Below are 13,361 nucleotides of genomic sequence, written 5' to 3' on the forward strand. Positions count from 1 at the left end.
TAATGGGCTAATGCTGGACTTGTGGGCTTGGGCAGCACTGGGTTGGGATGTTTTCTTGATGTGCACTTAACCTTTATATAAAACTCTCTTTTATACATATGAGTTTCTGTGGATTTGTTTCTCTAAAGTACCCAGACCAACACAATAAGGTTTCCAAGTTCAGCGTTGTCCTGTACATCAGCGTTTCATTATTGGATAGATTTCAAGTATCCATTCACCAGCTGATGGACATTTGTGCTGTTCTGCCATTATGACTAATGCTGCCGGGACATTCACATGTAAGTCTGTGTGGATGTTTTCATTTGTCTTGGATAGACGTGGAATTGCTGGGTCACATGGTAAATTAATGTTTAATTTTGAAAGAAACTGTCAAACTATTTTCCAAGGTGGCCTTGCCATTTTACATTCCTACCCACATTCTTGTTTCCCCACATTCTCACCAACACTTGTTAAGATTCATCTATCATTTATAGCCATTCGAGTGTGTATGAAATGGTATTGCATTGTGGATTAATTTGCCTATCATTAATAACAAATTATGTTAAGGATCGTTTTTGGTAATGTCTATACCATATTTTTTGCCCACTTTAAAATTGGATTATTTATCTCATTATTGAGTTCTGAGACTTCTTTGTATCTTATGGATAAGATATGTGATTTGCAAATATTTTCTTCCAATTAGTGGTTCGCCTCCATTTTGGATGGAATTATTTGCAGTGCAACTTTTAAAAATCTTGATAAAAGCCCAATTTACTCCTATTTTTTAAAAACAGCTTTATTGGCACTTCATCCACATATCCTACAATTTAATAGTTCAACCGTATCATATAGAGTTGTACAGTCTTTACCACAACCAATTTTAGAACATTTTGGTTTTCCCCATACTCATTGTTATTCATGTAATGTTTTTTCAGTTCTGGCAAAAATATACACAAGAAAGCATTCTCCAATTCAACAACTTCTCTGTGTATAATTCAGTGCCATTGATTATACTCTGTGTTGTACAATCATTATTGATATCCCTTTCCAATTGTTCCACCACCATTAAAATGAACTCAAGCGGAAACTCTTCCTCCTTCACGCATAGTAACCATAGGTCAGGTTTGATTTCTTTCTTTCTTATTAGTAGTTTTCTTATATAATATTCACATATCATACACTTTCATAGTTAAGTTGCTTTTAAAAAGAGTGTGCATACATCATCACAATCAATTCTTGTGCTCCCTCCCACATTCATCGATTGCTGCCCAGTTCCTCTCCCCACCCTCCTATCTATTTTTCTTTTATGCATTATATTTTGGATGTTATATCTAAGATATTTTTATCCAACTTAAGATATCAAATACCTTAACGTGTATTTACTTTTTAAAGTGTTATTACACTTAGCTTTTACGTTTCAGCCTCTGATCTGTTTTGAGTTAATTTTTTAAAATCATTTTATTGGGGGCTCATACAGCTCTTATTGCAATTCATCCATCCATCCATTGTGTCAAGCACATTTGTACACATGTTGCCATGATCATTTTCAAAACATTTTCTTTCTACTTGAGCCCTTGGTTGAGTTAATTTTTGTACGTTGTATGAAGTAAGAATCTAAATTCGTACTTCCCAGTACCATGTGTTCAATATCATTCCCCCAATGAATTGCTGTAACACGTTTGTTGAAAATCAAGTGAGCATAGGTATAAGGGTTTATTTCTGGGCTCTTAATTCTTTTTAAAAAAATCATTTTATTAGAAGTTCGTACAACGCTAATCACAATCCATCCATTCATCCATTGTGTCGAGCACATTTGTACATTCGTTGCCATCCTCATGCTCAAAACATTTGCTTTCTACTTGTGGACTCTTAATTCTGTTGCTTTGATTGATCCCTATGCCCATATCGCGTGTCTTCGTAACTGTAACTATATAGAAAGTTTTGAAATTGTGGAGTAAAAGTCCTTCATATCTGTTCTTTTATAAATTGTTTCAGCTCTTCTGGATTGTTTGCAATTCCATAGACATTTTAAGATAAGCTTGGTAATTTCCGCAGAAAAGCTTGTTGGGATTTCGTGTGTGCGTTGTGAAGACTTCTTCTTTATTACGTGAAGGGTAGCAAATGCTTTTGGATTTTGCTTCGTTTCATTTAATCATATTTCCTGGAACTTCGTCCAGCTGCATCCATTGGATTTCCGGAAGTACTCATGGGTACAGCTGCGTCGCACTGCACTGCGTAGCCCTGCCCTACTCCATTCTGTCACTCTCCCGGGTCTGAGCATTTGAGTTGTTCTCAGTGTGTTTCCGTTACACACCATGCTGTGGTGGATACATGTGTCTTTCTCTTTTAAGGATGTATCTTCCAGGTGTTATACCTAGATGTGGGACGGCTGGTTCCAAGGTACATAGATGCACACGAGTGCAGTTTTGTTAGGTACCACCAGATTTCTCTCTAAAACCATGGTATGTAGTATGCCCACCAGATCGCCTGTTTGTTTCCCCATAGCCTGACCCCAGCATGTTTGGGGGTCCTTTTGAACCTATGTCCGTCTGGTAGGTGAGAAGTGGCAACGCCACATTCATTTTAAGTGCATCATCATAAAGATGCTTGCACATTTTAAAAATATTTGAGGACCATTTTTCGTTTGCCCACCCCCTCCCCTGAGTTACCTATTCTTGTCTCTTTTCCACTCTTTTCTATAAACAGCTCTATGTCTTGATTCTCTTTTACGAGGACGGAAAATTATCTGTTGGGAATGGCCTGCTTTATGTGGGGTAAGGATGGCAGTGTGGGGTGTGCATCATCTGAAACCTAGTCTTGAAGAAGCAAGCCTGGAGTGGACCCAACGAGATGGAGGGGCCGTGAATGGTCAGGATGATGCCAGCTCAGGGTAGACTAGACGGGCTTGTCTCCACACACAGATTTGACCCTTGTCCGGATGACCGCTGTGTTCTTCCTCAGACATCGATGAATGTGAAAATGAACTCAACGGCGGCTGTGTCCATGACTGCTGGAATATCCCGGGCAACTACCGCTGCACCTGTTTCGATGGCTTCACGTTGGCTCATGATGGTCACAACTGCCTTGGTAAGGAGAGCCTTGGGCGTGGTGATTTTCCTTCCCGCATCTGCCAGCACCCTCCCCCACGTGCCCCTTTCCTTTCCTCTGAGGAAAGCATCCTCCTTAAGGCCAAACGGAGAGGGGGAAGTCAGACTCCCTGAAAGAAGGCCGGACAAAGTACTTTCTCATTTTTTATGTGATGATTCATAATACAAACCCTCCACTGGCCTGAGGCATGGGTGGATGGGGTCATTATTCTTTATTGGTCTTCTAGCATTGATTTGTCCCTGGAAGACTGGGAGTCTTCTATTCCAAAGATCTTTACTTCTAACAAGTCCTTGAGTTCTATAAGCATCTTGATTCTGGAATCAGATAGAGCTCTTTGTCCTGGAAGACTCCAAATGAGTGCTTGGATTTCAGCCAGGTAGTTTTAAGAGCGAGCAAGACACACAGAAACTTTCTGTTAACATCTTCCCAGTATTTCACAAAGCAGGAACATCTGCTGGCGTCTCTGTTGCTGAGGTCAGTGCGGTGAGAGGTGCTGTCCACACCAGATCTTTAGACCAGGAATCACACAGGACTTAGACTGGCAAGCAATTGCATGGGGGTAGATGCTAGGTGGTCTGAGAACGTGCAGCACACCTGGCAGGCACATTTGTTGGCATCACCACAATGCATATCTCATCTGTTGCACAAGAGGACACGTGGTGCCCAGGACAAAGGGTAATGATGAGCCTTCTTGTGGCTGACCTGCTGATGTCTCGGCAGCGGACTTAGGAGCAGTGTGGGCCATGCTCTGGCTTCGTGAACTGTAGCCGACCATTCGGAAGGCTCCTTAGGATGCTCAGGAATGACTGCTCCGATCAAGTGCTTTGAGACCAGCTTCACAGGTGCTGGATATGGATACAGGGCAGGCCTGCTACACCCCAGGGAGGGGCATCTTTCCTTTGGGACTTAACCCCTGCCTGGCCTTTATTTCACCTTAGTGTCACCCGGAGCGCCATCCGGGTCTGGACTATCCCTTCTTGCTCTGGGTGAGAAGTCAGGCGCTTGGGTGCACAAACCTTTTGGCCTTTTGGTCTTTCTAGCCTGCAGCTGAGCCAGTGAGATCTGCTGGAGGCTGGGCATCGTCACCCCTCTGCAGACTTCCTCAGCAGTCAGTACCACACAGTGGAGAGACGTGATGAGAATAGGAATCAAAATTAGTTTGAAACTCAGAAAAACGCGTGTCTGATTTGTTGGGAAGCACTTAGTATGCTTTTTTAATTCTTAAATTCTTTTTTTACTGTCTTCAGGGGAAATCTCACCTCCCCCTTGACTTGCCAACAGCGGCATTTTGAAGACTTATGTCTGATGGCAGACTAGCCCTGGCCGCTGGGCTCTCGTGATCCTGGTGAGAGAGCCACTGTCTGGGGCCAGAAAGTGGGAGCTTTCTGAGCACAAGGAGCTACCCACCCCAGGGGGAGGCCTGCCGGGCAGGGCTGGGCGGGCACCTTTGGGTCAAAGCCTGTTCCCAGGTCCCGAGGCCAGAGTAGCGCAGAGATTTCAGCAGTGTCCCCATCTTCTCCTCGGGCTTCCTCTGTGGACTTGGTACCCATGAATCCCTGAGTCTTCCCTGCCTCACAGAGAGATCCTGGGCGTCTACTGAGTATGTCTGAAGAAGCTAAGGGTTCTTTAAGAAGAACGTTCTAGGACATGCCGCGGTGCGTTTAGAAGCTCAGGAACGCTTTTCAGAAGGTGTTTCCTGAACCTTTGCTTTGCCCTGGCTCCCTAGCCACACATTAGCCACTGATCTGTTAGCCAGAATATAAAGCATAGAACCCCCATTTAGCTCTGGTGCTAAACCCAGAGATCCTGAGAACTTAAAGAACAGGCAGCTCGTCAAGGTGCCTGACTCCGCCCCAGTGCAGTTTCTCTGTCTTGAGGGACTAGGTATTTGGAATAGCGATTGGGCTTTATGGGCGAGTTCTCCACCCTGGCCACATTGCCAGTGTTTCCAGGGGTCGGAAAAGCCATCTTTCTTGCATGGAGCCACTGGTGGCTTTGAACTGCCGACCTTGCGGATCACAGTCCAGTGCGGAACCCCTATGCCACCAGGGCTCCTTAGGGAAGATGGGTTTAAATGTGTAGCGGGGGTGGGCGGGATGGGGGGTGGTAGCAGCTCAGAGTGGAGCAGACCTTTCACTCGAAACCAACCCCGAGTTTGATGTTCAGGAAACAGAAGTCTCCTGCTGCCCTGGCCTCCTCCCTGCGGAGGCTGCAAGCTGGGCCAGGCGGCCAGCGGCTCAGCCACAGGAATGTGCCTCCCTTAACTCTTGGCAGCGAGGAGGGCAAGTTTGTGAGATGTTAGGGGCTGGCTGGGGTCCCATCAGTTTAGTCAGGCATCTGCTCGGTCGTGTGAGAAGACAGATGGCTAAGATCTGAAGCTTGAAACCAGATAACAGATATTTAAATGGGAATTTTCTGGTTACAGATGTGCCCAGGAGCGAGTGACGGGCAGGTGAGAATCAGGTTGGAGAGAAGAAAGGGCTTGTGGAGCAGACTTCTTCTGCTCCTCTTTGAGCCTCTGTCCAGTCTGAGACTTACCTGGAAGTCTCTTCCTTGGCTCTAGCACGGCCGCTGCTGTAGCTCACCTGGCTGCTTGTCCATTCATGAAACAGTGCACGGTAGCTGCTGGGTGCCAGGGCTGGGCTCCATATGGCTAAAGCTGGGCCTCAAGGCGTTTGCAATCTAGTGGAGATGGATACGATTTCCAGGCTGCGGACGAGGTTAAGTGGGCACAGGGCATCAGAGGGCATGGAGGAAGCCTCCGCAGGGTAGGCTTGGCCAAAGGCAAGTTGGGGGGTGCCTCCCTCCTCTCCTCTCTGATGGCTGCCCTTCTGGGACTTCAGCAAGCTCCACAACTCTACCCCAGGCCCTCGGCTCCCAGTCTCCCCACCTACCTCTACCTCATGCTCTACCTTGGGCCGCCTTGTCCTTATCCACCACTTCAGTTGGCAACTACAAGTCAGTTATTTTCAAAGCTCTTTTATAAGATCAGATTCTTTTCCAACCAACTGTCCCTGGTTTCCTGCTGCCCCTGGATTCCCAGTACCCTGCCTTGGTTGGGGCCCGCCCTCTCTTGACCCCCGTTTTGGTACCTAGCACCACCCTCCCTCCGGGGTTCCAAGCCTGCAGCTTTGGTGTCAGCGTCAGATCCCGTCACAATGCCCTCCCCCCAGACCACAGGCTTCATCCCACCGTGCCGCCCCTGGCTTGTTCCTCGCATTCACGCCCACTCTCAGACCTCTGGGCCAGCCCTCCCCAGCTCTCCGCACCCGCCAAACCGAACGCTCTGCGGTTTAGCCGATTCCAACTCATGGCAACCCTGTCGGACAGGGTAGAAGGACATCTTCCAAGCCCATACACCTTTCCAGAAGACTGGTACAGCTTGCTCCCACTGGATGGCTGGTGGATTTAACCCAAAAGGTCAGCCACAAGCCAGGTGCCCCGCTCCCGCCCCTACCTCTGCTCATGGCCACTTCGGGCAGTGTGGGGAGCAGGGTACCCGAGCTTGTGATTGCCCTCTCCCTGTTGCCGCCTTATTTTTCCCAAAGGGAGGGCCTGAGCATGTCCGCCTCTGTTCTAATGATTTCCAACTGCCTTCGCAATGAAGTAGGAACTTCTCTGCTTGGCACTCAAGGTCCTAATCTATCATCCCAGTTTTGTCTCCTGTAACTTCTCTGCAGGCACCTTGTCCTCCAGCCAAACAGAATGACTCACCGTCCTCCAAAAATATGTCTGCCGAGCTTCCTGGCCTCTGTGCGGTTGCTCACGCTGGGTCTCCTGCCTGGAGGCCCCGCTCCTGATCTAGAATCGAATGAACCCTGACGAGCGCTCTCGGTTAGAAAGCCCACTCTGATGGCCAAACCTGTGCGGCCTGCTTCCTCTGTGCCCCCTTTCCCCTTGACCTCCTAATTACCCGCACCTTTCTCTTGCCCTCCGTGGAGGGCTGTTCTAGAAGGTAGGCATCTTGTCTCACTCATCTTATCTTACTCATGGCTAGCTGTCCCCTCGTGCAGTTGGGCTTTGGAAACAAGAGGGTGCTCAGTAAATATTTGCTGAGCTGGTTCCCTGGAGTTCCTGAGTCGGGCCTGGCCGGATGAACCCGAGACCGGGAAGACTGGAGTAATGGTCTGTGGGGCTGTCTGATGGGCTGGGCTTCGGAGAGCCTCGGTGATGCTTGGAACAGAAGAGGGGACACATCCTTGCTGAGCAGGGCCCCCCACCCCCACCCACGAGCTGCTGGGCTGAGGGTGGTGTGTGGAGAGTCTCCAATCCTTCCTCTCGCAGATGTGGACGAGTGCCGGGAGAACAACGGCGGCTGCCAGCACACCTGTGTCAACGTCCTGGGGAGCTACGAGTGCCACTGCAAGGAGGGGTTTTTCCTGAGCGACAATCAGCACACGTGCATTCACCGCTCAGAAGGTACTTGTCCTGCCACGGGCAGCGCTGCATCGGAGACCACCTTCCTCCCCCAACGGTGAACGCAGAGGGAGGCCCAGGGAAATAGAAAGTTCTGGAGGCTTGAGAACCAGTCGAGATTCTGCTGCTGGGTGGTGACCCTGGGCAGCTCCTTCCTGCTTCTGCTTCCCCACCTGGAACGAAGGATGGGGTGGGCTAGGCGAGCGGTGAGAGCCTCGGGACGCCACATTCCCCGATTGTAATCTTTCCGTAGAGCATGGTACACACACACACACACACACACACACACACACACACACACACACACACACGAGTTGATGTCTCAGGGGAAATAGAATGGATGTTGTGCCAAGTGTTTCCAGAAAAGGTGCTGCAAACCACAGCACCAGTCCCAGCCTGCCTCTGGCTCCGTGTGGGCTGGGAGGGGCCTGGATCCTTCCTGAGGGGACTCTCAATGGATTGCTCTGTTTTCAGCCCCAAGCTAGACCTGGCCCTTCCCCGTGCTTTGCATTTTTGAACTCTGGGCCTTGGGGGTCTGTGAGGTTGAGGTTGCTCTGCCTCTGCTGCGGCCTCCTGCAGCCCCCGCCTCACTTAGATTCCTCCCAACACGTGCCGGCACCTCTTCCCTTCCTGCTTCCTGGATGTTCTCCGCCTGCTTTGAGCTTATCCCATCTTTAATTCCTCTGACACGCTAGTGGGTTCTTGGGAAGGAGAGACCTCAAATGCACATAAACAAGGGTCCATTGGGGAGCAAATGCCTCCCTTTTCCTCTCACCTCTTCGCCAAGCCAAAGAGCCACGCGTTTGTGTCTGCATTTCTTTAAAAATTTTTTTAAATCATTTTATTTATTTATTTTTAAAAAATACTTTTATTGGGGGCTCTTACATCTCTTATCACAGTCCATACATTCCTCCAGTGTGTCAGCACATTTGCACATACGCCTCCATCATCATTTTCTTTCTTTTTTTCTTTAAATCATTTTATTAGGGGCTCATACAACTCTTATCACAATCCATCCATCCATCCATCGTGTAAAGCACACTTGTACGTTCATTGCCCCGTGTCTACATTTCTGCCTTTGTATCCGTCTGCCTGTGTCGGAAAGGGCCTTCCACAGGAGACCATGAATTCCTTTTTGACTTAGGCTGTTTGCTCACGGTCCTAATTGCACCAGGAGGTGGTTTGGGGAAACATTTTGCTGTGAATTAGGTGGAGCTGTACAAAGCAGACACGGGTTTGACATTCGACAATTCAGACCCATTTTGTTTCAACTCGTCCATTGAAATCCCACTTTCTCCCTTTTTTCCGTTCCTGTCCCTCTTTTCCCCCCTCACCCTCTGAACTTTGCCCTTGGGTACATGCTGCCCCTTTGATCTTAAGGGGTTGATTATCCTGGGAAGGGGTGAGTTCCCTTCGGAGCACAGGTCGTGGTCTTGTGGGCCTCGTGGGCCTCGCCTGTCTCTATCCGAGCAGTCAGCCCGCGCGCACTCTCTTCTGCTTTAGACTTTTGCTTCAGGTGATGTTCCTTCTGGTGTGATCTTGCTCAGAGTCGTTTTCAGTGGTAGCCAGGCATCGCCTAGTTCTTCTAGCTGCAGGCTTGTGCAGGCTGATGTTTCTGCAGTCCATTTGTCCGGCGAACGATTGTTTCCATATGTCTGTTGGCGTCACTCTTCTCTTGAGAATGAGTTTAAGAATGTCTAGTTTTAAAACATGAATTTGCATATTTTGTTTTATTTTAACCATACATTTAGTGATTTTGGGGAGCGGGGGTGGGGGGGACGCAGTAAGGGCTTCTTCATCGAAGATATTTTCCCCTCTCCATTAGCCCTAGAATGGTGGTTGATGCCTTATGTTGGACTAGAATATCTGTTTGGGGGTCAGAGAAACACCAGGCGCCCATGGGATGGGTGGCCAATCTCACCCACCAATCTGCTTCTTCTCAAGGCTTGGGGCAGGGCACTCCCACCCTCTGGCTGGAGTCAGAGGTGTTAATCCTGTGCCCCACGTGGCTGTGGATGGAGTCGCAGTTGGGGTTCACTTTTCTGCCAGGTTCTATGGACTCTTGGCTGTGCGTCGCAGTCTTGCCCCAGGCACGGGAATGACATGAAGGGTCAGCAGCTCAGAGGGAGCTGACCCTCGGGCCATCTCCCTGTTGGGGGAGCTTCAAGCTCCTCTTCTTTAGGTGGTTGGGGAAGAAGATGGGGCTCACAGTTTGCTTGAACACCGCCCCAAAGCAGCTTGTAGGGATTGTGGCCACCTATCACCCTTGTATTTCTCCCCTCCTGCAAGCCCCCCACCCCAGGTGGATTCGAGCTGCGGCTGGAGGGCTCCCATCTCAGAAGTAAACGCAAAAGCAGTTCCTTTCCGCAAACGGTATTTTCTAAATTTCCTGCCACTCAGACATTCTTGGATCTCCTGAAGGGTATTTGAAATGAGCTTTCTTTTTTTTTTCCGGTCTGGAACGAAAACCCAAATCTAAGAATTTGAGTTGTGGTCTGGAAGCATGCTGTATGGTGTTCGGTGGCATTTCAACCAGTGCACTCGGTGAACCTGCAGCCCACTGCAAGCCCAGGGATGAGAGCGGTGTGTCACTGGGACCCCTTCGGGTCAAAAGTTTCAGTTCCTCTGATAGAGCCACCTGAAAATTGTCATCCTCTGGGATTTCTCCCGTGATTAATGAACCTTTAAAAAATGACATTAGAATTTATTTTTAAAAAAAACCATCACTGTTTCCCTAAAAACCATCTGAAAGAAGGCAGGGTGCCCCTTCTACCATCTGGGCTGCTGCCCGCTGGTTTTCACAATCTTTGCCTAAATGTCCTTCAGTCGTAAAGGACTATTATGATTGTGGATTCTGCGGGAAAGCAAAGCCTTTTGCTCACCTCCCCTCTCCCCCGCCGCTTGGTCCTTGGAGATCTCAAAGCTCTGATAAAGGGACCATGGTGTGTTCTCACCCATGTAATGGGGGTAGGCTGGGGAGAGACACCTCCCCCGAGCCCGCCTTTGTTCGTATTCATGGGTGCTCAGCCTCTCGGAATGAGCATTGCTCTCTTCTGTCTGCTGGGGAACATGCTCACATGGCGATGCCTTTTCAGAGCAGCTGGGGAGGGGTCAGGGGACTGAAGAAAGGACTGCTCTCTCCGCAGACCTCTTTTTCTACTCTAGGGGCTGTTTCTTGACCAGTTCTCAGGCACATAGCTTCCAGCTGTGTCTTCAGTGGCACTCTGAGCTTGGAGAGCCCCAGGGTGTGGCATTTGAAATGCCCCCAGCTGTCTTCCTCGTGCTCAGTTAGAAGCCGAAATGTGATTTTGTCGAAATGTGATTTTGTCGGGCCAGGCCAGGCTGTGGGGATTGCTGGGGCCAGAGAACTCAGAGAAGCCTCAGAGTCGCCTGTTGAAAGGGCCTGATCCTCCATTTCCAGAGCCATGGAAGTCCCATTACCTTCGGCTAACTTGAGGTCCAACTTGATCTGACAGGACTTCAAGGGGCCACGTCGGTGGGCACTCCCATAGCATGTGCTCCACGGTCTATGATTATGGAGTTCTGTGTGAATAAATTGTTAGGAGGCAGTCCAAAGCTCCCCTTTCAAATGGCGTGACAGGCTTGTAAGCAGAGTGGGGAGGGGAACACAAAAAAACAAGGAGAAGCAGAAGGAGGAGGAGGAGGAGGAGGAGGAGGAGGGGGCGGGGGAGGAGAAGGAATAAAGCAGAGCAGTTGGGGAGTGTGCAGTCCAGGAGTTGTTTGGTCTTTTCCTGGGTCCTGTTCAGTTGACCCCCAATAGGACAAGCACAGAGCTGGCTTCTGGAGGCAGCCTCCGCCACCGGTGCCATCTCAGTGCCGGAGAGCAAAGAACATCTCCGTGATTTCCTGCCTCAGCGCAAAGCAACCCCTTTCCTTCTGCCCATCCTGCACATGCTTCTTTTTTTTTAAATTTTTTAACATTTTATTAGGGGCTCATACAACTGTTATCATAATCCATACACACATCAATTGTGTAAAGCGCATTTGTACATTGTTTCTCAAAACATTTTCTCTCCATTTAAACCCCCGACATTAGGTTCTCATTTTTCCCCTCCCTCCCCGCTCCCCCCTCCCGCATGAGCCCTTGATAGTTTATAAATGGGTATTTTGTCATATCTTGCCTTGTCCGACATCTCCCTTCATCCACTTTTCGGTTGTCTGTCCCCCAGGGAGGAGGTCACACACAGTTCCATGTAATCGGTTCCCTCTTTCCTACCCATTTTCCCCTTACCCTCCCTGTTTCGCCACTCACACCACTGGTCGTATAGGGCTCATCCGTCCTGGATTCCCTGTATTTTCAGTTCCTATCTGTACCAGTGTACCTCCTCTGGTCTAGCCAGTCTTGCAAGATAGAATTCGAGTCATGGTAGTGGGAGCGGGGAGGAAACCTTTAGGAACTAGAGGAAGGTTGTATTTCTCTTCATTGTTACATCGCACCCTGACTGGCTCATTTCCTCTCCGAGACCCCTCTGCAAGGGGATCTCCAGTGGCCTACTAATGGGCTTTGGATCTCCACTCCGCACTCCCCCCATCATTCACTATGGTAAGATTTTTTGTTCTGATGATGCCTTACACCTGATCCCTTCGACACCTCGTGGTTGCACTGCGCATGCTTCTTTCTGTGTCCCCTGACCGCAGCCCTCGGCCTGTGTGCCTAGGTCGCGGCCACCCAGCCGATTGAGAGAGCTGGAGTGTCTGCAGGCAGCTTGAAGCGGTCGATCGAAAAGAGCATGGTTTAAAAGCAGCCTCGAGAGAGCATGGGCTATTTCTCCTGTGCTGTCTTTTGGAACGAGGGCGGGGTCTGTTGGTGTTGAAGCAATTGTTCCACCACAGACCGGAGGCTCTGCTGAGAGAAGGAGACAGAAGACCTTTGGTCTTTCTAGGCCTTGTGGCCGAAGGTTTTGGGGCACACAGTACAGATACTAGAGAAGTTGAATGAAAACTTTTTGTGCTCACCCTTAAACAGGGCCACGCCGTCCAATCTTAAAAGGAATCATGTGGTCAAGAGCCACGGAGAACAAAGCCCCTGCTTCCAAGGATCGTTTAGAGCTGCATTGCACAATAGTGGAGAAGTGACCCATGAACAGGTCCTTACTCATGCAGGACAAACCGAGCAGATGGTTGGGGAGGGCCCTGGGATGCGCTAGCGGGCAGCAAGGCCTCAAAGAGTTGCTTTGTTGGGGATGAGCCATGATGCTGGGGAATCCCCAGGGTGTTACCATGCGATCTCCCCATCATTTGTAGCTGTTTGGATTAGTTGTCACCAACTTGGCTGCCACCCCTGGGGACCCCACCCCCCGCACCCCCCCACCATGCAAAAAAAACTTAAAAAAAAAAAACTGGCCTAGAAGAGCCAGTTCCTCTGTCATGCACGATCTGGCCGGGCAGTCTGCTGTGGTGAGCCGCAGTGTTCTCAGATGGAAACTTCCCGGCCTTCCCTCCTTCCCTGCAAGTCCATTTCTGTCTGCGAGCTCCGCTGAGACTTGTCCGTGATGGGTGATCATGATAGTATTTGAAGTTCTGGGGGCCCAGTTGCAAGCATGGTAGCAACGTTTAGGCCAACACAGTGTGACAAACGGACAGATGGGGGTGGTGGCCCTATCATGTAGATGCATTAAACGATCCAGGCAAAGAATTCCCCTTCCTGCCCCCACTAGCACAATATTGGGGTGAATGGAAACTTATGATGACTTATGTCGATGTAATTTAAAAGAAACCACAATGCGTGAAGTCTCCTTTCCTGTTCTCTTTGTGCTAGTGCTGCTCCTGTGACACTGCCTGTCAGAGGCTTATGCTTTGAGGGAGAGGACAAGGAACCCAGGCAGGGTGGGTCACAT

At 49.4% G+C, this 13,361-nt stretch overlaps 1 protein-coding gene across 1 annotated transcript in view; it reads left to right on the plus strand.

Moving 5' to 3' along the window:
* SCUBE2 (signal peptide, CUB domain and EGF like domain containing 2) overlaps positions 1–13,361 on the plus strand; it is an 84,558-nt gene that overhangs the window by 10,496 nt on the left and 60,701 nt on the right. Inside the window, exons 3-4 of the mRNA XM_030885821.2 lie at positions 2,941–3,066; positions 7,372–7,506. Coding sequence (XP_030741681.1) covers positions 2,941–3,066; positions 7,372–7,506 — 261 coding nt within the window. The remainder of the gene's footprint in view (positions 1–2,940; positions 3,067–7,371; positions 7,507–13,361) is intronic.

The sequence above is a fragment of the Echinops telfairi genome, unplaced genomic scaffold, assembly GCF_000313985.2.
Source record: "Echinops telfairi isolate 266 unplaced genomic scaffold, ASM31398v2 ScPeMD7_60;HRSCAF=208, whole genome shotgun sequence".
In the NCBI taxonomy this organism is placed as follows: Eukaryota; Metazoa; Chordata; class Mammalia; order Afrosoricida; family Tenrecidae; genus Echinops; species Echinops telfairi.